At 40.0% G+C, this 27,836-nt stretch overlaps 1 protein-coding gene across 9 annotated transcripts; it reads left to right on the top strand.

Annotated features, from left to right (window-relative positions):
* The first annotated feature begins 156 nt into the window (after window positions 1-156).
* On the top strand, window positions 157-25,873 carry atxn2 (ataxin 2). Of its 9 annotated transcripts, none has more exons than XM_015377151.1 (26): window positions 157-592; window positions 3,683-3,713; window positions 3,906-3,965; window positions 4,314-4,385; window positions 6,789-6,939; window positions 7,487-7,501; window positions 10,043-10,167; window positions 12,191-12,282; window positions 12,449-12,637; window positions 13,764-13,930; window positions 15,948-16,196; window positions 17,143-17,328; window positions 17,431-17,604; window positions 18,225-18,332; window positions 18,484-18,554; window positions 18,645-19,009; window positions 19,729-19,792; window positions 19,895-20,032; window positions 20,595-20,612; window positions 21,181-21,253; window positions 21,997-22,190; window positions 22,279-22,405; window positions 22,547-22,738; window positions 22,824-23,029; window positions 24,204-24,381; window positions 25,194-25,873. In XM_015377151.1, the coding sequence occupies exons 1-26, from the start codon at window positions 483-485 to the stop codon at window positions 25,220-25,222; spliced, it is 3,384 nt and encodes a 1,127-aa protein (XP_015232637.1). In that variant the 5' UTR covers window positions 157-482; the 3' UTR covers window positions 25,223-25,873. The 9 variants fall into 9 exon arrangements, with proteins under 9 accessions (XP_015232637.1, XP_015232638.1, XP_015232640.1 ...); XM_015377152.1 differs by having other exon boundaries at window positions 21,181-21,247; XM_015377154.1 differs by lacking the exon at window positions 20,595-20,612.
* The last annotated feature ends 1,963 nt before the right edge of the window (window positions 25,874-27,836 follow it).

Consider the following 27,836-nt stretch of genomic DNA (forward strand, 5'->3'; position numbering starts at 1 on the left):
TTGGCTATATATATTCAATTTAAACATGTTTTTAGCTTTATAATAAAAAAGCAGTTCTAGAAGTGCGTGCATAATGAGTTGAATGTTAGGAGTCGTTGCACCTTCCATATATCCCTCCGCTGGTTTTTGTCCGCTTTCAGACTGTTTTGGTCTTTTTGCTGTTAGCAACACGGAAAGGAACCGAGCTAGCTGTAAACTCCAATTTGAAATAATCGATTTTTTTTTGTTAGGATTTCACATCACATTGACAAGAGGTGTGACGGATGTGTAATTTGGAATGATCCATTGAAGTGTGTCGTTTTAGAAAAAAAAATTGTCCTCAGTTTTAATAAGATTTGTAGAAATTGCTAATTTGGCTAGACACTGTTAACTAGCTAGCCACGTTAGCGAGCTGTCACATAACCGCACGCGGCCGCATTGTTAAGAAGTTTCTGGCCTTCAACTGATTTTTTTTTTAAGACGTCGACTTTTATGGGATCACCATGTCAATGAAGGCCGGTGGAAATCGAGGCAAGCCCGGTGGGGGCAACGCGGCTGGTGCGGCCGCCTCGGGTGCTGGAGGAAGCGGCGGGGGAAGACAGAATTTGGGCAGGTCTGTATGAGATCTAAAGTGGAGGTAAAAAAACGCATTGAATAGCGGTGGTTTTGTCGGCATTTCGTACTACGGACACAAATGCGTCCCGCAGCGGTAGTTTGAAGAGATGACACTCGTGGTAAGTGGTCCAAAATTAGTACGCGTGTTAAGAACGCTATGCGGGCCGCGAGGCGTTCTGCAGCTTTGCTAGCTAGGCCTGTCTACCAGCACTGGTCAGTAATGTTGCAACTTCAGGATAACGTTTCACCCGAAGCATGTTAAATAAGAAATGTCACGACCATTTATTACGCATTTTAGCCATATCTGGACGAACACAACCACGAACCACATCCTTTCCCATGTGTGTAATGACGGGGTCCGTAAAGTTGCTGATATCAGTTACTGGATCAACCAGGTATTAATTAGCCACCTGACAGCTCGTGGTTTTGTAATTCAGGACACTTGCGGGTTTTTTTTTATTATTGTTGTAATATAGCGGACTCCTACGTTACCGCAACATCACTGCAACATTGACACTAAACTGAAATAAAGGGGGGGAAGGAGTGTGTGTGTGTGTGTGGGGGGGGTGTCATTATGCTGACCGGCTGTCAACCTTGGCGTGGCTTTTCGTGGGAAATTAGTGTCCTTGAAGCATGACTTTTTGTCCACGTGTTGTTCTGTGACGAGGCTTACATACAACACCTTGATGCTGTGATTTCTATTTTGTTGTAATTTCTGTGGGCGGCTGTTCACCGGTCACTTGGAGCCACTGCCCATTTATGGCGCAGGCTTGCTTTGCTGTAACGCAATGTTGAGCTATAGAGATGAATGCGGACTACAATTCATTCTGAATTGTGTGGTTCATTAAGCCCAGCAGCATTACTACGTAGGGATGTGTTTTTTTCTTCAAATCTAACGGAGCCCTCTATATAAAAAAACAACAACCCTCAGTTGTAAAAGGTGCATTCAGGGACATGGTTGCTAAAACATATCTCCAGCTAATTCCTGTCTGATCAACACAAACAGGCCACTTTATTAGGCACACCTCACGAGTACCAGGATAAACCTACTTTTTTGTGTGTCAAAGAGATAAAGAATGATGGTTTGACACATTCATCTGAGATTATAACCTGGAAGCTAACAGCTTGCACTGTTGTTTCAAGAAAGCATGATGCATTAAGTTTTAGACCCTGCCGTCCAAATGTTGCAGTTTGAAAATGAAGCCCATCCCCAGCCTATGGTCTAGCAATGATAATCTGGGGTGAATTGTCCTTAGCTGACAGGATTAACTTCTGGCTTTGTGTTTATTTTTGCTGCTACCACTTCATCTGCCTCATTGTTGTGATTTCAGTGATGCTACTGCTGGCTTTCTATCCATTTCACACACCTGTCACTCACTGGAGACGGTTGTGTGTAAAAATCCCAGCAGGTCAGCAGTTTCTGAAATACTCAGACCAGGCGTGTTGAAATTCTCCGTCTTCTACATTTGGATGATTTGCTTGAATTTCAGCTGGGTTGTCTGTCCACCTCTGCAGTTGCCCTCCAGCAGTTAATTAATTTCAGTTTATTTATATAGTGCCAATTCGCAACACATGTCATCTCAAGGCACTTTACAGTTCAACCAGATCATGCAGTCAAATTGATTCAAAGTTTTCTACTTAGGGAAAACCAAATGATTGCATGGACTCATTGACTCTAAGGCAATTCCTCACACCTACTCACAGTTACTCCGGCTCAGCATACCTGGATCAAATAATGACATACTGATACCCCTTTCACACTTGCCGAAAAACCACTTTTAACCCTGGAATATTTGGCTTTTAGTGGCAGTGGGAAACGTTCACTGACCGTGTCTATCCAGATCAAATGACTCGGGCGACTCAGCTCCGATCAGCATGCTGTGGGAACATCAGACCCGAGTCAACCCGCTAAATTATGTGATGACTTTGAGCGCAGCGTACGTACGTCGCATCAAGTTTGTCACATGTTAAATAACAACCCCAAACAACTGCTTGTATTCAAGAAACATGCCGCATAGCCCTGGCAAGATCAAGAGATTTGTGAGCTCCTTATAACCCACGTAGAAGAGGAGGTTCGTTTACATTTAGTGTCCTCAGGAGGGACAACATAGGGAAATGATAGAAGAATATGCTACGTCCCTGTTGCTCTCCATTATTTACCTCACAGATTTCCATTGCACTGTCGACATGAGCTATGCTCACCCAGCGTGATGCCGTCATCAGACATGCAGTGGTGGGAGACGTGTCCACGCAGCTTGCCAGCAGGGGGTTAGACTCGGCTTTTCAGTCAAAATGGGAAAAAAAACAAACGCCAAAAACCTGGGTTTTCAGTTTGAAAGCGGCTTTAGAGGGACTTTGTAGAGCCTGACTGCATGCTGTGGAAGTAATTCAAGCATGATGTCCCAGCATCGCATCTAAGTGTTGCAGGACACTCGTCCCCAAAGTCTGGAGTTTGAGTCTCCTGATCTGATGGAACCTCAGGATATGAACTGTAATTTACAGTCATTGACTTCAAAACAAATAAAAAGAGGAGTCATTCATGCTCACCTGCAGTTTTTGTCTATTTGTAAAGCTGCATTATATATTGAAATTGAAGTCATTGCATCGATACTAAGTAGATTACTGCACTTCTAAATGACTGCAGTGGTTTACTGTCATTAAAACTCTGCTTTGAAATAATTAATTTGGCCTCTTGGATAGACTTGCTTTATCCTTAATAACCAAGAGAGTAAAGCTTCCGGGGAGCGATGGGGACATCATTGTGATTGTAAGAAACAGATTTTATGTTAAAAGCAGTTTTTTAAGTTGGAGATCCTGACTAGATTGTTTTAGGTCATTCAATTGCTTCAAGCATAAAAAAAGGTAGTTTTAGGGCAGGAATTCATCACTCAAACCTTTTTGTTGGTTAAATCATAAATCCATAGTTACGGTTGTCGTTTAGAGTAGGTTGAGATAAAACTGGATTAAGGGATTGCTTCTGTAATTGCAATGGTTTTATAGCTCATTTTAAACATTTCAAACAGCTTTGTGTTTGGAAAAATGTTGCAGGTATTTCATTACCTTTTCTTTTCTCTTTCTTTCTTTTTAGGGGAAGACACAGTGGCAAAGGCCCTGCAGCAGTAAGATAACTCTTCATTTATTTTAAAATTACTACTTTTCTATTTATGTTTATCCTTATAAGCTGTTTTTATAGTAAAGGTAGTTATCCAAAAAATACTGCATTTTCAGAAGTCTGGTTAGGACTAGATAAATGGCATGTGTCCCATTTCAAATCCTCTTCCAGAATTTCAAAAACTGTTTCTGCTCTTTAGGTGATTTTCAATGGTGTGTATGCAAATATGAGGATGGTCCATGTTTTGACTTCAGTGGTGGTAAGTTTAAAGTATACTTATATAAAATATGTAATATTTCTTTCCTTGGTAATGTTACTGGAACTTAAGCAGCTAAAGGTACAAATGAAAAGCTACAGGGCTCATTCTTACTGTAAATGGCTTGAGTCAGCAAAACTGCACTTTCTCTTTTACCACATGCTAGTAGTTCAGAATGTCTACACTGCGGTAAACAACACTCAGGACAGCTTGTACCATAAGGAAGGCAGATCAATCATTTGCCTTAAAGCAGATGGGCTCGTTGAACTTATTTCAAAGAGTACATTTACGTTAGCTCTGAGCGAATCATTCTTTTATATTATGACCGCTGACCAGCTTATTTGTTCCCAGGGGACCAAATGTGAGCTGAAAGTAAAAAATGGAGCAGCATATGATGGAGTATTTAAGACATATGGTCCAGAGGTAAGGAAAATCACTTTTTTTTTTTAAGATTTTGTGACACTAATGGTCTCTTAACTGCATCTGGACTGGAAGTTGGCGAAAATCTTCTAGGAATTTCTCTAGTTCTCTGTGCTGCCTCTACATCTGTTGTTATAATAGATATATTTCAGTAGTTTTAAAACATGTTTTAAGATTAATCATTAGACCAACTTTACAGTGCCTAAAAGCAGCTTTATGGGTAAAGTAGTTTTCTATCTTATTTTTGATAGATACAACTCCATAACATTTATTTCAGAGTTGTGTTGCAAATATTTGCAGCAATGAGAAAATATTTTATAGAAATAAGCTTAAATCTGAATGATTGTTTACATGCAACTACAGATCCTGAAGTTATGTAAAGACGTAGAAAACATTGTTGATAACCCTTTTTAATGCAAAACCCACAATGGTCACAGAAATAACTGGAAACTGACTAAAGTAATAATAAATAAAATGGTATGAAAATGGAATGAGTCAGAAATTGGTTTTCAATTATGCTTTGATAGAATAAAAAAAAAACTAATGAACGAAAATGATGGATCCTTTATTTTAATATTTTGTTACACAACCTTTTGTGGCAATCACTGCAATTAAATTATTCCTGTGACTGTCATCAGACTTCTACTCCTCTCAGCAGGTATTTCGGTCCACTCCTCATAAGCAAACTGTTTCAGTCATCTCAGGGTTTGCATAGATGCCTTTTCCAGACAGCATATTTTAGCTCCTTCCAAAGATGCTCAATAGGATTTAGATCAGAGTTCGTAGAAGGCCGCTTCAGAATAGTCCAATATTTTTCTGTTAGCCATTCTTGGTTGTTTTTAGCTGAGTTTTTTGGTCATTGAGTACCCATAACCTACGACTGAGAGCAACCTCTGTGACGCTGGGAAGCACATTTCTCTCTAGAATCTCTGATAGTCTTGAGATTTTATTGTACCCTGTAGAGATTCGGACACCCTATGCCAGAAGAAGCAAAGCAGCCCCAGAGCATAACAGAGCCTCCTCCATGTTTATCAGTAGGGACGGTGATATTTTCTTGATATGCTTCATTTTTCCATCTGTGAACATAGAGTGAATGTGCCTTAGTAAAAAGTGCTGTTTTTTCTCCTGTTTTTCTTCTGTTGCCATTCATATTTTCTGTCTCTTTATCTTGTCACTAATCTTTCTTCTGTGGCCACATCCAGGGAGGTTGGCTACAGTCCCACAGATCTAAAATTTAAAATAATTTGTGCAACTGAAGCCACAGGAACATTAATCTGCTTGGAGATGGTCCTATAGCCTTTAAGTTTACCATGTTTCTTTATCATTTTATTTCTAATCTCCTGAGTGAACTCTCTCCTTCACTACCTCTGGTCCATGTTGTGTGGTACACAACATGGACCAGAGGTAGTGACTCTTTTATAGGAGTTTAATGATTTTTGCCCAGACCTGTTCTTTTATGAGTTTCTTTTGAAATGAGGGTTATCAACTAACGAGGCTTATCAACTATTTTGTCCATGTTTGTATCTAGTATCCCTCAGCCTCTTTAAAAGGTGTATAAGATAAATAATATTTAATCCCCTAATGGTCTCCTCCTTGGTACTAAAATCAGTTTTAACTATTAGATTTTCTCCAGAAAATAATGCAGTAGTCTTGCTTTCCCATATGTTTACAATTTAATTGGTCAGTTTTTCTCATTTTAAGACATTTTTAGATTATGGTGATGGAAATCCTAAAAAATGGACCAATTAAAAGTGTTTGGTATTTTTTCTTAACTTGCTAATATTGAAATTCTTGCTGTCTTATCTTTAAGTTGTTCTATATTCTAGCGATTTGAAACAAATGCATTCCAAGCAATGAATAAACTATTCAGTATCCCGGAATATGTGAATAATAATTGAAAATAATTTTTTTCCCCAGTATGCAAATATTATAGAAGGAACAATATATAAGACCTGTAGGATCAGGATGCTTCTTCAGCCTCCACAGGGAGTACAAGCCACAACAGGTCGCTGCTGAAAAGGCTCGCAGAGTCCAAGCATATTAACGGAAAGTTGAGTAAAAGGATAAAAAAAAATGAAGTTGAGGACTGTGAGCAAAGCCCATTAAAGAATTTAGGGAGACTTACCAGGCTGTGGCTGGAAGCGGGGCCTCTAGAGGCCCAGTGTCTGAGCAGCTGTCTACCAGGGGTACTTCATCTTTCGTATTGTAGGGATCCTCATGAGAAATTGTCACCATCTCCAAAAATGCAAAAAAAATGCTGAATTTTAAATTCACTTCCTCAATATAATACGTCTTTGATTCAATTCTAATTTAAGTAGCTACTCCTGTAATTCCCTTTTCATGTTTTTCTTTCATTTTTTGTGCTTTATCCTTGATATTTGATTTGATTCGGATTGTCTCTTCTAGTGTGACCTGGTGTTGGACGCAGCCCACAGAAACAGCCCAGAGTCCAACATAGGCCCCAGGAAGGAAGATATTGTAGAAAGCATCATTTTTAAGGCTTCTGATGTTGTAGTGGTCACCTTCAAAGACGTGGACTTGAATTTCGCCAGAAAAGGTATTGAATGTTTTTTGTTTGTTGAATAGATAGCCAAAATTGATCAAATGAGCTTTTATTTGCCAAATGTTCAAAATAAGGTCCAATGAATCGCTATTATGACATATGAGCAGTGGATTGTTGTCTGTCTTCTCTGCCCTGATGTGACTTTGTCACGAGTTACATCTTGTGTTGCTGCTACTGAATGGCCAGGCATTGCAAACCCATTTGATCTATTGATTTTCTGAAGGTTGGGAGAGTGCATCAAGGACATCCTGGGTTGAACAAGTCTGCTTTTTGTAACTGATCTTATTCCTTAAAATATGCATTTTCAGTGTAATATATTGTTTTGATGATTGTAGATTTAAAGGAACAAAGAAAAAGCTTTTTGGTTCCGTAGCATTTTTGTCAGATAACTATTGATAACAAAAGGAAAACGAGAAGGTTTTCATTTAAAGCTTTGACCCATTGGGTAAGAATCTTGCATGTTAGTCAAGAAACTGTCTGTTTGTCTGTCTTCCATCTTCTGACTCTGTCATTTGTGTGTCTCTTCTTTCCAATGGTCTAGTCTCTGCTGACGCAGGTAATAAAAAGCTTTCCTTCTCTCAGATATTTCTGTTTACACAAACATCCACACATTCAGATTAGACTATGATTAAACATATCAGCTTGGGTACATATAACACTAGTAGATGGTGTATTTTGAGGTTACTTAATCTGAGAATAAATCAGATTTAACTAAATAGGGAAATCTAATGAATGTCATTCTTGGTGCATTTTCTATCTAAAAACATTTCAGTCTTTGGTTTAGATGTTGCTTTAAGTGGCAAAGTCCTGTTTGCCTGACATACCTGTATAAGAAGTGACTCAGGTGCTTGGTTTACTGGTAAATGCTAGAAAATATGAGATGATCTAAATAGTAAAAAAAAAAATTTATTGTGAATTATGGGCTCCCAAAATGTTTGTTTTGAAGGATTGTTTCTTTACTCTTGTTGAAAAAGCAGCTACAAGTATAACGATTGTTTTCATTCGCCTTTTATATGGCTCTTTAACTCCATTTTAAATTAGGGATTAACTCTGTCTGGGTGGATATTGATATCTGATATCAATTGACATTATAGCTAATTAGTTTTCTGCTTTATTTAAAAACCCACAGCCCTTTGCTGCATCCCAGTCACTGTCACATGACCAGACAAACCCCTCCCCCCTTGAAAAACAAACAGCTGCTAGATGTAAATAAAAATCAGCCTAGTTTTACTGCACTCACCCATTAGTATAAAAATGACCTGAAAGTGACACCTTGAAACTGGTATTTTGCTCACCTTTTCTTTACAGATGTTTGTTGAAAATATAGCATTGCCTGGATGTGCGATTTGTTTTGAACTCGTAGGTCATACAATTGACTACAGTGAATGCTTAATTTTATTTCTTTAAACTTTCTGTATTTGCAATCGATCATCAAGTCTTTATAAAAGTATTCACACCTCTATTTATAATTGTTTTTTTGTCACTTGCTCACATTGAAACCACAAACCTCCGTGTATTTTATCGCAATTTTGTATGGTAGGCCCACATAAAGTGCAGTGTTGGCTTCCCACCAACCTGAACGTTTTGATGAAGCCCAGAAAATTCAGTGATTCTCTCATCAGACCAGAAAAACTGATTTACAGTGTTCACTGGGACCCTGATGTGGCTTGTGGCAAACCTTTAAAGTTACTTGAAAACCAAATATCAGTTCCTCCACGAAGATTCACCACTTTGTTGCTCGATCAAATAACCCCAACCCCCCTGAAAAATAACTTTTTGGCTTGGTTATGATTTAAGGAAATTTTTGTAAGATCTGATTACTTTTTAAAAGTAATGTTTTACACACTTTCCTCAATTTGAAAGAACAAGCCATGCCAGAGCCCTGTAGCACATCACAGCCCGTGAGCTCAGTGTCTATAATGTTTCGTCTTCTCTGAATTAACATTGGATGATTTGGGATGTCAAATGTTTATATTGGGGATTCAGGTAGATGGTTCACTTTATGCTCATCTATTGGTTTCTGATTATAGAACAAGAATATAGGGCCAGACTTGGGCTGACATAAGATGAGCTCTCCTTTCAGATTAATTTTGTCTTCGTGTAGAACGGTATAAATACTAAATCGAGCTTCATTTCTATTAACAATAAGGTGACTCTCCATTGGGTTGTTTCTACCGGGGTTTTTTTTAAGGCTATGTGAATACCAGTATATTGAAATATCATTAAAAACTTTCTTTGCTTATTACTTTTTTTTTTTTTTTTTGGAGGAGTTGATAATGTCAATTGTTTTAATTTGTATAATCAAGAACTGCAGGCTTATTAATATGTTTATTTTATATATTTTTATTATATAATAAAAAAAAAATATATAAAATCCCATTTGGATGCTAAGATCCTATCCAGATCTGTCTGACATCACTGCTGCCAAGCAAATGTGAATGATACGCGCTGCTCACCTTATCAAGGCTGCTCTTTAAAAATGAATTGTCTAGAAAGCTGTTCTAAACGAAATTTCTTATGTTTACACTTAGTGTTTACCCACATAATGACAAAATAAATCAGTCTATGTATGTCCTTGTAGTGTACAGTTGCTGCGCTGTTTGATCGAGGCTTGCTTTGCATGAATGAATGCAGCTGTGTTGCGTGTTCAGGAAGCCCAGGTTTTTTTCTTTTTTAAATCATGTTGAAATTGATTCTTTCAGATTCACTTTTTGAATTGAGTCACTGTAATAAACCACTTAGAAAAAAAAAATGTTATATTAGCTAAGCCTTTATAGTTTGACCTGCCAAGGTCTGTTGTTGTGTCGTAGCTGTGAGGGCTTTATGGCCGAAGCTCTGAAGGCATGACCTCTTTCCTGCTTGTACAATGCGAATGCAAACATTTGATTTTACATTGTCAGGAACTTTGTACCTTGTAGGGCTGCTGAGATCCTAGAAAATAATAATAAAAGCTAGAAAAAAAACAACATAAATGATAACTGATTCATGTTAGAACACTATTTTAGTGTTAACATTATATACTGAACACTGATTGAGAGTTGTTTTGTGAGCAGTGTTGTCCTGTACGCGCTGTAATTTTGTTCTTTTTGTGTAACAGACAACTTCACTGATGCGGCGGTTAGTGGTCGAATTAATGGCGAACATAAAGAGAAAGACCTGGAGCCCTGGGACGGGGGGGACACTCACAACTCGGACAGCCTTGAGTCCCTGGATACAGATGTGGTGAGATCAATCACACAATTCATCAGAGACGGGTTTCCATCAAACAGTGGTGCTGGAATAGGGGGGGTATCGGGAAACTAGCCACCCCGCTTTTTACTCCGTTTAAACATTAATGCAGGGCAACCTGACTAAGCTGGGTTTGAATTTATATAAAGATCTTTCAGGTCCTATCATGATGAAGTTAAAGACCACCACCATTATCACGTGTGTGCTGACACAAACAACAATTTCTTTGGGGGTTTCTTTTAGGAGAAATTGAATTCAACCTGAATTCTACACTTTCAACTTGCTGCTCCTCCATCTTTTCCTCTCTTCTGCATCACTTTTTTTTTACATACTGCATCTTATATATATATATATATATATATATATATATATATACATTAATTAGCATTGCTGCAAATGCATCAGAATTAGCCTAGAGGCTATTTTTCATCTTTTGTCCCTGGACAGATCTTAAAATTGTCTACCTAAAAACACAACAGTAAGAATTGCACTCTGGTGTAGCATAAGGTAGAATCCTGGTGGTTTCATCTTTATATATTGACTTTGTGCCGATCTAGCCTCTATTCCTCCTTTTTCTGCTCCTTTGCCGTCTGTCTACATTTATGGATTGGTTTTGGCCCTTATGAGTAGGAAGAAACTGCAAAAAAGCAGTGATTTAATAACACCAGTGATAAGGTCATAGCGCAAAATAACTCTGCTGTCAAGTCAACACATTTGCATAATGAATATGCTGAACCGGAAGATTCGACACGTTTAAATTCTTTGTGGAAAGTATCATCAGATTTTTCTATAATCCACTAATGCTGCAAATAATTGCTCTGAAACGGCAGCTTGCAGGCTGCAGACATGATGACTATGTCAAGGAGAAAATGGGCCTTCGCTGTCAGTCTGAACATATTTGAAATGACAGAGGAAGAAAATTAAATGGGCTCTATAACCTAAGGTGGGTTGGAGCCAGAAAAACATTGCAGTAACTCCTGGCATCTGGATCCTTCTAACAAACTGTAGCAGACGGCTAAGGTCTGAACATAATGTCTATCAGCCATTCAGTATCTTTTCACCCAGGATGCAAATATTGTTTTTTTTTTTTTTTTTTTTTTTTCTTGAAGAATTTCTGGTTTTCTTACTTATATTATGATATTGTTTTTTTAGGGTTATGGTAAAGGTTAGTAAAAGCAAAACCTGACAAACTGGATTAAGATCACGTAATAGGCAATTAAAACAAGTTAATCACTAACCTATAGTTTTGTCTACCTAATGATTGTTATTGCTGAAATAATCACCTGTGTCTCATACAATAATCTTTAATATAAAATGGTCTTAATCACATAGGACATAATCTAAGTGCAAGTAGCTCCATCGGTTCATATGGAAAACCTTAAAGTTCCTATGTAATCAGTTACTAGATAGTTTTTAATAATCTCGACTTGTTTGGGTTCAAAGTGTGGCGCTCTCAGCTCCTGAATTGACTTCTTTAGATATTTGTCAGTTTCATTAGGTGGTCCTTGCTTATTTCTTCCATGCTGCTTAAGGCACACAGGACATGCTAGATTACACATGATCCAGCAGCTGATCCGAACGGACCCAGTGAGGCATAGACAACCCAGGAGAGACGAGCTTTAGGGTGACTCCAAGATGAACCAGAAGCTCTGGTTCCTAAATGGCTGAAGGAAATAATGCTATTAGGGAGTCAATCCTTATAAACCATCAGGATTTATTTTCCGTGAGACTGATATGATCCAGCCCACTCAGCATAAATGGGGGGGACATGCATAAAGAAAAAGCACTTTTTTTAAAAGAAGAGACAATAGGAAGGAGGGTTCTGGCTAAATCCTTCAGATTTTTCCTAGGCCTCAAAACCGTGATAAACTATATATCCAATTCATCGTTTGGTAATTGGTTATGTGGGCCCTAACAGTGGTTCTGATCCGCTGGTTCACACATGCACATTGCATTGGAAACAGCTGTCCCATATTTGAATAATGAATTTGCTTCTCTTTCCCACTTTTGTTTTTAGTCAAACGGATGGGACCCGAACGACATGTTCAAATACAACGAGGAGAAATATGGAGTCCTGTCTACTTATGACAGCAGCCTGTCCACATACACGTAAGCATCATTTAGTGCCCAGTAACTCTCACCTAAGATCTCCCAATATTTTAAACAAATAACTGCATCTTCCGCTCTACATTAATCTACATGTCATAGATCTGCTAATCAGATTTGAGTTTCTTTAAGCCCCGCCTTGTTCAGTCATTGTTACGCCGCTCTGCAGGGTCCCCTTGGAGCGGGATGACTCGGAGGAGTTTCAGAAGAGGGAAGCTCGTGCTGCCCAGCTGGCTGAGGAGATAGAGGCCAGCTCTACATATAAGGCCCGGGTGGCTCTGGAAAACGATGAGCGCTCCGAGGAGGAAAAATACACAGCTGTGGTACGAGGGGAGAGGGAGACTCACATGCTCAGCAGGTGAGACGATACACACATGAAGAACTTTGTTTTGTTTTGTCTTTAGCTGCAGTTTTCAGTTTCTTTTCTATTATTCGGTTAATTTTCCTATGCAGTGGGGGACTAAAAATCCCAAGAGATGTGATTTGTAGAGACAGAGCGACAGTCCTCTGAAACAATGTTGTGACTCAAAATGATTGGAGCCACATGTGAGCAGGTAATAAATCGATTCAGCCTGCAGCAAACAGCTCCGACTTGTTGTAAAATGTGCTACAGTTTTTACCAAAATCAGGGGAGAATTGTTCCCTGTTGTTTTTTTGTCCTCTGCAACATTAAATTATAAAACAAAAGGCTCAAAATCTATACTAAACTATTTGACCTTTGCCTTTGTCAATTAAATCAGAGAGCTTTTTATCAGGGTTTTTACATTCATGAATGAATCAACTGTTTAGGAAATCTATCCACAAATGAGGAGCAGCAATTCTGTAATTTTTGACTGCAGCATCTTTTCACTGGGCCAAAGGCCACGTTTACTGGGTATACCTGGGGAGATGACGCTAATAAGGGGGATAAACATTTTGTTAAAGGTCAAAGGAAACATTTAGTTTCCTAAAATAATTCATCCACCAAACATCCAGAGTGATGCAGAATAACAGAATTTATATTGCTGAAAGATTTATGGTTTATAAATCATTTAAATACATTTTAACAGGTTAATTATATATAATTATTCTGGCAGTAAAGGATTCTGCACCAACATCCACAGTGGAATGAAGATGGATAAGAGAGAGATTAAATGCTGCCAGATCCTAGGAGCTCCATGATGGAGCAGAGAAATGGCTTCTTCTCAGAGTTATGTTTGTCAGATTAAAGACAAACAAAGCAGCATAAAAGGCTGAAGATCCTTTATTTTTGAATGTTACTGCCGACATAAGGTAGCAAAGGGGTTCAGAAACCAGGCAGAGGAAGCCTTCTTCCTTCTGGACAGGTTAGATAAATGTTCAGTTGACCGGGCAACGACTGGCAAATCAAGAGTAGGGAAAGCACAACCGCACCGCTTACCGCACCGCATGTTAGGCTTCATAAGCAATCAATTTAAAGAGGATGGCTACAAGTTTAAGTCCTATGTGTGTTTGTGTCTGTTTAGAGAGAACAAGTACATTCCTCCGGGTCAGAGGAACAGGGAGGCCATGTCATGGGGTGCAGGACGGCAGAATTCAACACGTCTGGGTCAGAGCTCAGCTGGAGCATCAGCCTCTCGGCCGGGACCCCATGACTACAGTCCAAACTCCGACCAGAGGGTGGTGAACGGAGGTACTTGACCACTACGGATTATTCAATGACTGCTCAGAGAGTTTTTAACTTGTGCATCTGAAACATCAAACACCTTTGATTTGTGATAAAACCTCGTTCTGTAGCAGCAGCGGTGAGATTGTAACTCTGAAATAACCAATTTAACAGTATTTGAAGAGTTAAACTATTTTAGAAATAAAGTCTATGGGCAGCAGTAAAATAAATTTGTACCACTGATGGCATAATAAACAAGCAATGTTTTTGCTTTTATTAAAACATTGCAGGTTGTTGTCCGCTGGCTATTAAACTTTTCAGAAAACATTTAAAAATGTTTGGATAGAAAAGTCCCAGTTAGGCCTACAGTCTGTATCGCTAGTCTCTCTGCCCGCCCTTTTTAGAAAAGTGCTTCAAATTTCAATTGCATACCTCACCGTCTTTTCATGTAGTTTAGAAAGTATCTTGGAGTACGAACCATCGGGCATAAATGTCACTCTCCTTGCAAGCACAGAAAGCAGCCATCTTTTTCACCTTGAAGTGTAAAAGGGGCCTTTGACCTTTTTAACCCCAGAAAAAAAGTCTGGGTGGAGACATCTGTGACATCCTATTCAGCATTTGGCCCATCGTGACATCTACAGTCACGATGTCTGGGGTCTGAGTCGCTTCAAAATCAGTCATTTTCACAAAATGCAGACACACAATGACAGTTGATATTAGATACTTATAGAGGGTTACCTGTGCAGCAATGCAATAAATATTTTATATCTTATAAACACAGAATAAATGTAATATCTATATAATGAATTATACGGGCTCAAGTTGCTGGGCTATATATATATATATATATATATATATATATATATATATATATATATATATATAGAGTTATCTTACGAAGAGGGTATGTTATCAAAAGAAGTTTTTCATGTTCCTGTGATGATTTCATCTTAACTGCCACACGTCCATCAAACTCAAAGAGGCGGGTCCGCTTCCATTGAAACCCTGAGGTCTGATTGGCTGCTTCTCTCTGAGAAATATAAGATAACTTCTTCCTGGTTTTCTTATACTCTGATATCAACTTTTTTTCCTAGAAAAGTTGTAAATAAATTTCCACAGTGTTGCCATGTATATCCAGCACTTTAGGTGAGCAATGGCAGCCCCACCTTTCCATCAGGGTTTCTATAGCAACGGGCCCTAGTCTCGCCTCTTTCACTTTGATGGATGTTTGACAGTTTAGAATAATTCATGGTGTGTTTCAGAGCCAGAACAGGAAATGATTTATTAAATATAATTACTTCATAGAATGAAATCATTATATAGAATTTATATAATTAATTAACCCCTCTAAAGAGGTAGTATTTTCATCAGCATTAGTTTGTCTCTGTTTTTAAAAAGTTATGGATCAATTTTGCTGAAATTTTCAGAGGTGGTGTGTATTGTAACTTTTAGGGGAAATTAGCTACTTGAGGAGGTTTTGAGGTCTTTCTGTATTGATTTATAGTTTTAATAATAACACATTTGTATAATTATTTCATAAGGTATTTATTCATTGAATTTTAACACTCAACACTCTCCGTAAATACTATTAATGGCTTTAATTAAAGTTCTTATCTCTAATATTTGAGCACTGTTTATGCAGCTATATGATGCTGTTGGGCCGATGGTGCATTTTTGTTGTTTTTTCATATTAATTATCAATTAAGCCATCTTAAATTAGCACATAGTATAAGGTCACATTGACCTGACAGTTTGATTCAGTGGAAATGCATTTTCAGATGAATGAAAGGTATTACATGTTGTTCTTTGTTTAGAAAAACAGTAAAAATATTTTTCCTTTTTTTATCTTGTGATCTGAAAATTTCTGGAATCTTGTTTTTTTTTTTTCATTAATGGATTTTTTTTTTTTTTTTGCTTTGGTTTAAATTATATTCCTATGTTGCTGCTGTCATGTTTATCAACCCCTTTCCTCGCTGTTGCTGCTGTGCATTGGTTTTCTCCCACTTTTTGTCATTCTTGATCATTTTATCCTTGCCTCTTTTAGGTTCATCCCATTGGCCCTCACCTTGTCCGTCTCCCTCTTCCCGTCCCCCCTCTCGTTACCAGTCTGGCTCCTCCTACCTGCCTCCTCGGGCAACCTCGCCCGCCAGGCCACCCTCCAGACCCCCCTCTCGACCTTCCAGACCTTCCTCTCATTCATCCCACCCCTCCTATCCCTCCTCCTCATCCTCATTTCCTCAACACGGGCCCACGTCGCTAGCCTCCACTCTGCCCAAACGCATGTCCTCAGAAGGTATCCACATAGGCTGAGGCCATCTGTGCAAAAGCAGGAAATGGAGGTTGAGGGGGCGACTTTAAATTGAATTCGAACTCCAGACCAAATTGTAGAAAGTAAAGATGAAAAATTTTAAAAATCCCTTCATGGATAAATATGCCCAGATGTTTTGTGGAACCAAAACATCTAGGAATATTTTTTTTTTTTTATTTGGAATCTGATCTAGAGCTTCCATCTAAAGAGTTTGGTAGTAAACTAAGCTGCGTCCTTATCAGTGTGTGAGGCCATTTCACCTCAGCATGTGGTGCTCCGAGGTTTGTGTGTGTGTGTGTGTGTGTGTGCTGGTTTCCTGTTTCTTTACACTATCTCTAAAATTAAAGAACATGTGAGTGAGGCACAAAAAAGCCAGGAGCTGGTCCTTTAAAGAAAAGCTTCATTTGTTACCAAGATATAAACGTATATTTGACTCCCCTTTATATTTATAAAACAAATACATTTGGAAACAATTAGCCCCAAAACCTGTGGATGACTGTGGTGCGTTCAAAGTTATCACCCCCCAGTTTGTTTGTTTTTTCATTCAGCTTTGAGTTGGTGTTAAAATTGTCAGAGATGCAACTTTTTCATTTGCTTTGCTGACTGATCTGTAGTTGCTGGTATTTATATGCACAGCTCTGTTCACATTTTCTCACCTGGTTTCTTTTGAATTAAATGTACTCATGGTTTCGCACTTCTGCTGCTTTCCTCTGGTTTCTCTCCCCATCCCCCACCTTAGTTATCTGGGCCTTAAAATGTTTTGTTGGTGTGTTTTCTTTTTTTTTTTGTCACTTGAAGTAGTTTTGTTTTTTACTAACATGCATGTCCTTATGGTTTGATGTGACCTTTGTCTTGGGGATCACCATGCAGTCTTTTGGAGTTTTTAACAGCTGGATGTGAGGGGCCTAACAGGACGTGCCTTTTTCTGCAGGTCCTCCGAGGATGTCTCCAAAATCGCAGCGAACCCCTCGTGCTCACAGAGTTCCACCTTCACGAATTAGTTCAGTCTCCACCGGAGTGGACTTGGCTTCCCATAATCCACCGGTGGAGGTTTCAGCAACACCTCCAACCAGGAGTAGCTCCTCTGGAGGGACCTGGTCTTCGGTGGTCAGTGGAGGTACAGAATATTTTTCATGTTGGAGATGAGGACCAACTGATTCCTAATGAAAACTTTGGATTGGGGCCATTTTATTGAAGGATGTTTGTCTTCTCACCTCAGCTCACAGACCTCGGTCTCCACGCCAGAACAATGTGGGTCGAGCCTCTCCCGGCTCCTCCTCCCTCTCCTCACCTCAGCAAGCAGCTCCTGTAGAAAGTGTGACGTCACTGACATCAGCTTCCACTGCTGCTGCTAGCCCCGCCCCCAACACCGCCGCCTCTTCATTAGGAGATGGTGAATACATTTCAAAGATACTTTATTTAAAGAAAAAAAAAAAATCCAATTGGATCATTTATTTGACTGGGACATTTTAGCATCCTAATAATTAGATGTTCATATAGTTGCTTCAGTCAGAGGCGGCTCCTGAACCGCTGTAAGACGGGATGCCTTCAGGAGTCCCTTCCCATCCATCAGCATCAATTTGTGGGAAAAGAAAAGCAATGAAATGAGCTGCAGCAGCCTTTTATTTATTCTTTATTCAGGTTCATGCATCTAACTTTCACACCTCTGCTTTAAAAAGCAGCTTACAACAGACAGTCTTCTGCCACAGAGTATTCTTTCAAATGTTTGAGATGGGTTAATGCAAGTTACGATTTTTTTCTTTTAGAAAGAAGAAGAAATTGCTTTCTTCTTGCCACTTTTATGGGGGTGCACAACTAAAAGTTGTCAAATGTATTAAAAACGGGTTATTTAGGGGTATTGGAGTGATAGGGGACTGATGGAGAGCCACAGTTTTCAAAGGTTTTTTCTTCCTAAAAATGTAAATTTTCAATCTCATGGAAAACTTGAAATATAAATGATTTTACAAACACTGACGTTTTTCTTTGGTTTGGACTTGTTTTTATTCATAATAGCTAAAGAATGTCGTGTCCAGGAGACGAGACAATCATCTCCTTCAGCAAACAATGAGAACATGAAGCCTTTGGACAACTCTCCAAGCATCACAAGACCACTCTGTAAAGGTACAGTGTGCATCGCACGCCTCAGCTGAGCCGATTTCAGTCCCTTTATGCTTCATCATTACAAACGTGTTACATTCAGTGTTAGCATGAAGTAATTTAGGCAGCTCTGCTGTTTTCTGAATGTAACTGGAGTTTGTTTCTTCACCTCCAGGACCTCCTTCTATGGCAACTGACCACAGAAAGCAAATAGATAATTTGAAAAGATTTAGTGTAGATTTTAGAGTAAGTATGTTTCTGTGATGCTCAATAAAAAGCTAGTTTTAAGCTACGTTTCCAGATGAAATAAAAGCATCTCTTTTATTTTTTTTTTAGTTGCAACCTAGTTCCAATCCAGACTCTGCCTTGGACCAGATTATGACCAAGCCCATCAGAGACCCCTCAGATAAGCCAAAAGATCTCACACTGGACAAAGCCTCTGCAGCGGGACGAGATGGCACTGAGGAGGGGGTTGCGGCGCTCGCTGCTGGCAACTCAGGAGCTGGGCCCGCTTCATCCACTAGTGCCACAATCAGCAGTAAACCGGGCAGCCCTGCAGCGCCTTCCCCGTCTCCCTTAGCTCCTGACCAGAAGCGAGGGGGGCAGGATGTGACATCACAAGGAGTTCAAACGACACCCACGTCCACACTGAGTGGATCCAAGCATGAAGAAAAGGAGGAGAAGAAAGAGGCAGTACAGGAGTGAGTGAGACTGAAACCATCTAACAGCCCTGAATGGAGTCCGCTTGCTTATATCCATTATCTGTTTTTTATAAAGCGCCCCCTGCTGGTATAAACCCAGAGCTGCTTCTGGTTGTCCTGCAAAAACCCTAGTGCAGCTTTTTTAGCCCCCCTGTTGTCAGTAGTTTTTACTTACTGTAGGAGCAGATCAGTCGCTGCAGAAATCAGGTTTTACCATTTCCAAAGAACGAGATTAGAGCTGAATGGTCTTTAGCATGTTGTGTAAGCAACTATAATGGTTAGTGATCTTACATCACAAAAAATGCTCCATGTTTATGTTCTAGATAATGTAGATCCTCTGATTTCTGAAAGTGTTTTTGGATTGGGGCCCAATTAGGCTTCACTATGTTTACCATTGCTGTTATTTATTGAAAGTTTCTCTGTCTTAGCATCTGGCATCCCGAATTAAATCATAGACACGCTACAGTTTATTAAAAGGAAAATGCTCACTTCATTGTGGTACATATTGTACATATTGCTCACTTCTGGTACATATTGATGTGTTCCAGACTGGTTGAAGATAAAAAAAAAAAATAAATAAATAAATTGATGAACAGAAAATGCATTTCAATGGAAAAAAAACCCTAAATTCTCTACAGAGCAGCTTTTTGTGTGCAAAACAACCATATTTTTGTTCTAAATGATCTTTTTAATATGAACCTTACTATCTGTTTTTGCAGTCAAGTAAGAAAATCAACCCTGAACCCAAATGCTAATGAATTCAAACCCAGGTTTAATACACAGGTCAGTATGTCTGCATGTAGTAACTTGACCCAGTGACTTCAAAGAAACGCTCCCAAACTTGGATTGAACGGCTTCTTTTCATCTGTTTGTCTCATTCCTCAGCCTAAGCCGGCCAACACCCCAACGCCTCCTCGACCACAAGGCCAACCCAGCCCCTCCATCATGGTCCAGCAGCCCCCAACGGTCTACGGCTGCTTTCCTCAGATGTACCCGCTGACACCCGTCAGCCCTGGAGTTCAGGTGAGACATGCAGGATCCAAGAACTGTCCATATGGGCAGTGAATGCATTCTTCTGGAGTTGCGTTCACAGCTGGTGGCTCAGAGTTGGTCTATAGATTCAAACCCCCACCTTGCTATTAGGAGCTTAGGTTATATGACTTCATTAGCTAATATATCTGTCTTTATTTTAGTTTGATCAGTGGTCATAATGCGCCTTATCTACAAGAACCAGCCAGGACCAAACTAGCACAGTGAAATATGACGTTTTAAGACAATGTCCAGGATGCATGATGTTTTAGAATGCATTTAAAATGCTTGTTGTTGGGATTGTTTTCAAAATGATAAAATCATTTTAGAGCTACAGTAAAATAACAGTTATTTATGGGTTTGAGTGTGTTTCTCTCATGTAATGATTATATCCTGTGTTGCTTTAAGAAATACTTGGTGATCCAACATCAGAGAAGTGCAAACAATAACAACTAAAGAGTGGTTCTTTTTCCCTTTTTCTCCTCCTCCTTCTCCCCCTCCTCCTTCTCCTCCTCCTCCTCCTCCTCCTTTCTCTCTTTCTCTCTCGCTCCATTAGAAAAGCATAATATGGAAGGTTTGTGAATTTTTCTTAAGATTTCTCCTTTTTTTATTTTTTTTTCAACCCTTGTTTTTGTTAATTTTAAGTTCGATCGATATTTAGATGATTTTGCTTGCTTGTTGAATTAAGGCCATCAGATGTTGGTTTGCCAACTTCTTATTGCAATTCCTTTGAACGGTCATCACAGATGGACCTTTTAACATCATCCCATTTGTGTTGGTTTATTCTGTTGACCACAAACAACAAACAAGGTGGTTCTTGAGCTTCTTTTTTGATGCACTGCTCTTTTTTTAAAGGAATGCATGATGAATATTTTTTAGATATTGTTCCATGTAGGGAATCAGTTTGTGATGCAGTTTATGATAGAAAATGCATGCAACCAAAGGTAAGAGAAGAGCATATCTGGATGTTATGGATGTTGCCCGGCAACCAGATGGGTTTTGCAAATAAGCAGGACTTTATTGAATATTTTAATTATGTTTCTGTTTAGTTTTTTTCTTTTTTTTTTGAAAACATAAAAGATAAACTTTTTTTGTTGTTGTTTTGGTTTGTCTTTGTTCTCCAATTGCCGTCCTCCTTCCAGTCTCCAGCTGTGTACCAGGTCCAAATGCCTCATATGGCCGTGAGCCAGTCTAAACCTTACAGACCAGGTAAAGGTGAGAATATTCTCTGCTTTCTATAAACAAAGTTATGAAGCCGTGATTTGAATCTCATGCAGTTTATAGATTTTGTTGTAACTGGAGATATCAAAACCAGATGTAGTAATTTTGACATATTATTGTAAATCAGTTTGAAGTTTTACCAATGTTGCTCTGAACATTTTGCATGGTCATTATCTCCAATATGGTGAAGCAGAAAGTTGGTGCAGTGGATCTGATGGTTAGCAGCCTTTTATCACTGGACCCAAAATGGAGAAAATAAGTTGCAAAAATGTTTTGCGCTTGTCATAAAAGTTTTTTTTTTTTTTCTTTCTGGTTAGTAGTGTTTTCAGGAAAAGTTGAACCGTCATGTTTTTATATTTGTTTAATTTGAGATTTGCATCAGATCATTAAACTTTTATATTTCTGGATATTTTTGTTAACCTGGTGGATTTTCTAACTTTTAAATAATTCATGGAACTGATTGAGGTCCATTTTCAGACCATTTAGATCTTCAATATTAGACAGTATATCTGTTCCACTCCTTCAGATGGGAAAGATGCATTAAACTCATTGATCAAGTGTTATATCTTTGGTATCTGTGAAATTTTTCCTCCTATTCTTTATCCGTTCATATAAAATCATAAATTGGAAAATTAGTCTCCACATGGGTCTCTTTCTTGTGTCTCAGTTGTTCTGGATTAATTTAACCTGGATTATAGGTAATAATCTCTCCATCTAATCTACTGTTGTTACTGTAGTTCCCAACATGCCCCAGCAGAGGTCTGACCAGCACCACCCGCCTGGAACGCCTACAATGATGCACCCAGCGACTGCAGCAGGACCGCCCATCGTAGCACAGAACCCGGCCTACTCTGCGCAGTACTTCACCTGCAGCCCGCAGCAGTTCACCAGTCAGCCACTGGTTCAGCAGATGCCACACTACCAGTCACAGGTACGGGTCTCCGCTTCAGGCTGAGGAGCTTTTAGAAGTGAGGCTCTTCTCTGGGTGCTGACTGCTTTGAACACCTGTGATGCTCCAGGCCCAGCATGTGTTCAGTCCGGTCATGCAGGGCAGTGCCAGGATGATGGGCCCTCCTACGCATGGCCAGCCCGGCCTGGTTTCTTCTTCTACTACCCAGTATGCAGAGCAGACCCACACCATGTATGGTATGTAGCTATGCTTACTCTAGATATGAGCCCATTGGTGGATCTAGAGTGAAGGCGCCCTGTGGGTCTGCAGATAAACTCAGACAACTTAAACCTTTAAAAGTTCAATCAGTAGATATGTTCTGTTCTGTTTGGGTTCAGTTTCTCAAGGGCCGATGCCTCAACAGTACGCTCACCCCAACGCCACCTTACACCCTCACCCTCAGCACCCCCAGCCCTCCGCCACCCCTACAGGCCAAGCCCAGCAGGGCGGTCCTCCGCAGCATGGGGGTCCTCCCAGCCACCCTGCAGCCAGTCCGGTCCAGCATTCTCAGCACCAGCAGGCAGCAGCAGGTGATCACATCCTCCTAAAAGTAGCTGGATCCTGTCTGATGACTGCAGCTGTGTTTATACCGTGTTTATACTGTGTGTTTTATAGCGGCGGCAGCAGCCCAGGCCCTCCATCTATCCAATGCCCCCCCACAGCAGCAGATCTACTCAGCCATGGCCCCAACGCCCCCTTCCATGACGCCTAACCCCCAGTCCCCCCAGGCGTCGTTCCCCTCTGCTCAGCAGACTGTGTACATCCACCCTCAGCAGGTGCCGCACGGCTACAACCCCAACCACATGGCACACATGCAGCAGGTAGGCCGCCGTGGGAGAGAGTACTGGCTCACAACCAGAAGGTTCCTTTTATTCTGAGGTTCTGTCCTTCCATTCATTCATCCTTCCCACATTTATTCCTTACACTCCCCCCCCCCCCCCTTTCTCCTTCCTTCTATCTGTACTCCTCCCCTCCTTTCTGCTTCTTTCCTCCTCCCTTCTCTCTTCCATTCTTTTTCCTCCCTTTTCTCTTACCTCCTCCTTTCTTCCTCTTTCCTCTCTCTTCCCTTCTTCCTCCCCTCTTTTCTCCTTTCCTCCCTTTTCTATTTCATCCTTCGTTCTCTTTCCTCCTTCACTCTCTTTCCTCCTCCCTTCCATCTGTCGTCCTCCCCTCTTTTCTCCTCTTTCCTCCTCCTTTCTTCCTCTTCCCTTCTCTCTTCCCTCCTTCCTCCCCTTTTCTCCTTTTTTTTCCTCCCTTTTCTATTTCATCCTTCGTTCTTTCCTCATTGATTCTCTCCTTCCACTTCACACATTCCATCTCTTTAGTATCTCCCCTCTTGTCATATCTTAGAATTCACCCCAAGTAGTGAAACTCTGGAAAGTTGAGTGTTAGTAGTTTCTGTTTTTATAGGACAAAGATGGATTAAAGCAGTTAAACATCCTTGAAAGTGTGGATTTGATGCGTCTGAATCCTTTCTGTCCTCTCTGTAGGACATTTAAGAGCTGCGTAGCCTAAGAACCAGCTTTATTTTTTAAGCTCTATTCAGAGTCATGCATATCTGTAACCCTCTGCTTTTGGACTGCAGTCTTTAGGGGACAGACTTCCCCGTCTGATTTCTCTACCGTGAAGAAGGCACTCAGTGGGAGAACCCTTGTCATGTTCTCTCCAACAGAATACCAAGTGCTTTCTAGTGTTTGTGGAACCTCAGTTCTCACCATCAGCTCAGGGTTTCTCTGAGGTTTTGAACTGCCAGCAATAAACAGGCCAGTTAGGAGAGGTCAAAAATCCCCATAAACGCTCCTCTACCAGGGTTATTGATCGTGGTGCTAGTCCGCTGTGTGCATTCTGTTAGCTGTGATTGTTTTTGTTCATTCCCATTGATTGTGGTTATTTCTGCTCCTCAGAGCTGCTTGCAGCAGACAGCTGTGAGCTCTGTGGTCCTGAAAGCTCCTTGTTTGTTGGCCTTAAATCCTTCTCTCTCTCCATCTGTCTCAGGCCCATATGCAGTCTGGTATTGTGCAATCTCACCACCCAGCACCCACCCACCCCCCGATGATGCTCATGGCCACGCAAGGTCATCCAGGGGGTCCACAGCCACCGATGCCACAAACTGCCCTGAACGCCATCCCAGTTTCCTCCACTACGCATTTCTCCTACCTGGCACATCCACAAGGTACTCCTGCAGACACCTGCTGGATTCCTGTCCATTACCTCTGTGTTAAATGCTCTTATGTTTTAACTCTTCTTCTTGCTGTAGCTTTATTAGCATTATAGATAATAGACCAACACTGAGTAGTGGCTGATTATCAAGTGGAACAACAAGGAAACAGTTTTTTTACACTAAATAAAATCACATTACATTCAAAAGTCCTTCTGTATGTAATTGTGCAACTACAGAAGTTCAGTGACAGAACAACGCAGAAAGCAGGTCAAAAAAACAAAACAAAAGTAATCTTAACTGAGTCAAAACTAAACTGGGTTGTAAACTTTGCAGACAGCCAAAGACCTGTTTTTGTCCTCAGGTAGCTAAAAATGGCTATCACGTAGTCATTATGTAATTTTTTCCTAATTAAAACCTGTAAAGAACCATTTTTTGTTTCTTTTCAATTTTGAAATGGACACTTTTTTTTCTAATGGATGTTTTTGTTGAAAATGGGAGGGAGATATTAGCTCCTAAGAAAATTGTCATTTTTACATGAAAATTTACTGTCAATATTCAATGAAAAAAATGCTAAAACTAACATTTGAGAGAGATTAAAATGAGAGGAGTTGAAGTTTGTGAGCCACTATTTTACAGCAACTGGCTGAGCAAAGAGTCCAAAGGAGAGTTGATAGATTTATCTTTACGTTTCACTTGATAAATATCAACAAAATGTAAAATAAAAAAAGATCCAGTGTAAAGATGTTTATCTAGAGACTGAGGTGGTTTTGAAGTTCATGCCTTTGCCTCTGACTCCTCTCCATCGTTGTCTCCCCTTCCTGCAGTTCAGGCTCATCACCAGCAGCAGCTGTAGATGGGAGGGGGCGCCAGTGAGCCCGGGGACCCGCTCTGCTTCCTGCTTTTCAACCAGAGCCTCCATGTCAAGGCGGCAAGGGGAACAACAGCCTCCCCCTCCTCTCTTCCTTCACCCGACATGCTTCACGTCAGCGTTTCTCTCCCTTCTCCCTCCCAGTCAGACTAGGCAATAAGTGAATGTTAACAAGTTGATCAGCGACATGTTTTAACAAGTTTTTAAGAACAAGACGTCTCCTGTTCAGACCCGACCCCTGCTATAGAAAGGGTCAACTAGAGTCAGCTTGCTGAGTAAAACATGAGAGCCTTGCTAAGAACTGGAACGTGTTTTCTGTCTGCACCTTGTTATGGGAAAGAAATCTTCCAACCTTAGACAGTATTAATCTTACTGTTTATTACTGCTGCTGCTAAGTGCTGCATTTGTTTCCAAACTACAAGACAAGTTTCTAACCAAACTAAAAACCGAAAAATGACCAGAAACTTCTTTTGAGGGGGAAAAAAAATAAGATAAAGCAGCCCAGAGGACAGGAGAAATATTATTTATAAAACTATGACGGCTGAGGTGATCAGATCCCACTATCTCACCTGACCCTGATGTAACTTTTAAGTTAAAACTTTTACTTTGTAGATAATATAAATAATTTAGAAAAATGAGCAAAAAAACTTAAAAACAATAAAAAAGTTTTAAAAACTGGATGGTGTCTCAGTGGTTTGTTTATAGGTCCAACGTAGAGGAGCATCTTTAAATGTTTAATAAGGTTTACAGGCAGAAACAAACTTAAAAACTGGAGCATCTCAGTGGATTTATCTCTTCACCTACATTCTGATTATATATGAAATTTAATGGTGTATTAGAAGACTATTCTGGAAATTTAGGTAATTATACCTTACAGTAAATTGAAAGCAAAACCTTAGGTTTTTTTTTTCGATCTTAAATTAAACTTTTAATACATAACAATATACACTTCAGGGAAAAGAAGCTAGCTCAATACTTCATCCAGGAATGCTACTGGAAAGTTTAGTGGAAGGAAAATGTGCATCAATCAGTATATTTAAAATCCCGATGGAGTAAAATAAGTCCTGACCTGGTACTGTTTGCAGTACGTTGGCATCCTTTCCTTTCTATTAAGCTGACATTTTTTTATTAACAGGATTGTGTTCTGTCACTTGGAAATGTTAGGTTTTCATTCACTCTTAACCAAACAGGTCCTTCTCAAAATATAAGCATGTTGTGACAAAGTTCATTATTTTCCATTATGTAATGATAAAACTTGAACATTCATATATTTTAGATTCATTGCACACCAACTCTTTTATTGTCATAATGATTTTGGCATACATACTCAACCCAAAATTCCTATCTCACAAAATTAGCATATCATGAAAAAGGAATCTAAACGAGCTATGCACCTGATCATCTGAATCAACAAATTAACTCTTTAAGATTCCTTCAAAACTCCCAGCCTGGTTCATCACGCAAAACCCCAATCATGGGTAAGACTGCCGACCTGACTGCTGACCAGAAGGCCACCATTGATACCCTCAAGCAAGAGGGAATGACACAGAGATATATCTTTGAACCAATAAGCTGTTCCCAGAGTGCTGTATCAAGGCACCTCAGTGGGAAGGGAAAAGTGTGGCAGAAAACGCTGCACAATGAGAAGAGGTGACCGGACCCTGAGGAAGATTGTGGAGAAAGGACGATTCCAGACCTTGGGGGGAACTGCGGAAGCGGTGGACTGAGTCTGGGGTAGAAACATCCAGAGCCACCATGCACAGGCGTGTGCAGGAAATGGGCTACAGGTGCTGCATTCCCCAGGTCAGGCCACTTTTGAACCAGAAACAGCAGCAGAGGCACCTGACCTGGGCTACAGAGAAGCAGCACTGGACTGTTGCTCAGTTTTGCATGTCATTTGGAAATCAAGGTGCCAGAGTCTGGGGGAAGACTGGGAGAAGAAAATACCAGAAGTCCAGTGTAAAGTACCCACAGTCAGTGATGGTCTGGGGTGCCATGTCAGATGCTGGTGTTGGTCCACTGTGTTTTATCAAGGGCAGGGTAAATGCAGCTAGCTATCAGGAGATTTTGGAGCACTTCATGCTTCCATCTGCTGAAAAGCTTTATGGAGATGAAAAATGTATTTTTCAGCGTGACCTGGCACCTGCTCACAGTGCCAAAACCACTGGTAAAAAGTTTACTGACCATGGTATCACTGTGAACAATTGGCCTGCCAACTCTCCCGACCTGAAACCCATAGACAATCAGTGGCATATTGTGAAGAGAAAGTTGAGAGAAGCAAGACCCAACACTGGATGAGCTAAAGACCGCTATCGAATCATCCTGGGCCACAATAACACCTCAGCAGTGCCACAGGCTGATTGCCTCCATGCCACGCCGCACTGAAGCAGTCATTTCTGCTAAAGGATTCCTGAGTATTGAGTGCATAACTACATAATTATTTGAAGGTTGACTTTTTTCGTATTAACACTTTTCTTTTATTGGTTGGATGAAATATGCTAATTTTGTCAGATAGGAATTTTGGGTTTTCATGAGCTGTATGTTAAAATTTTCATTTCATTTTTTAAATTTTTCTTTATTTAACCAGGTAAACCCTGTT

The sequence above is a fragment of the Cyprinodon variegatus genome, unplaced genomic scaffold (genome assembly GCF_000732505.1).
Source record: "Cyprinodon variegatus isolate N-32 unplaced genomic scaffold, C_variegatus-1.0 Scaffold147, whole genome shotgun sequence".
NCBI lineage: Eukaryota > Metazoa > Chordata > Actinopteri > Cyprinodontiformes > Cyprinodontidae > Cyprinodon > Cyprinodon variegatus.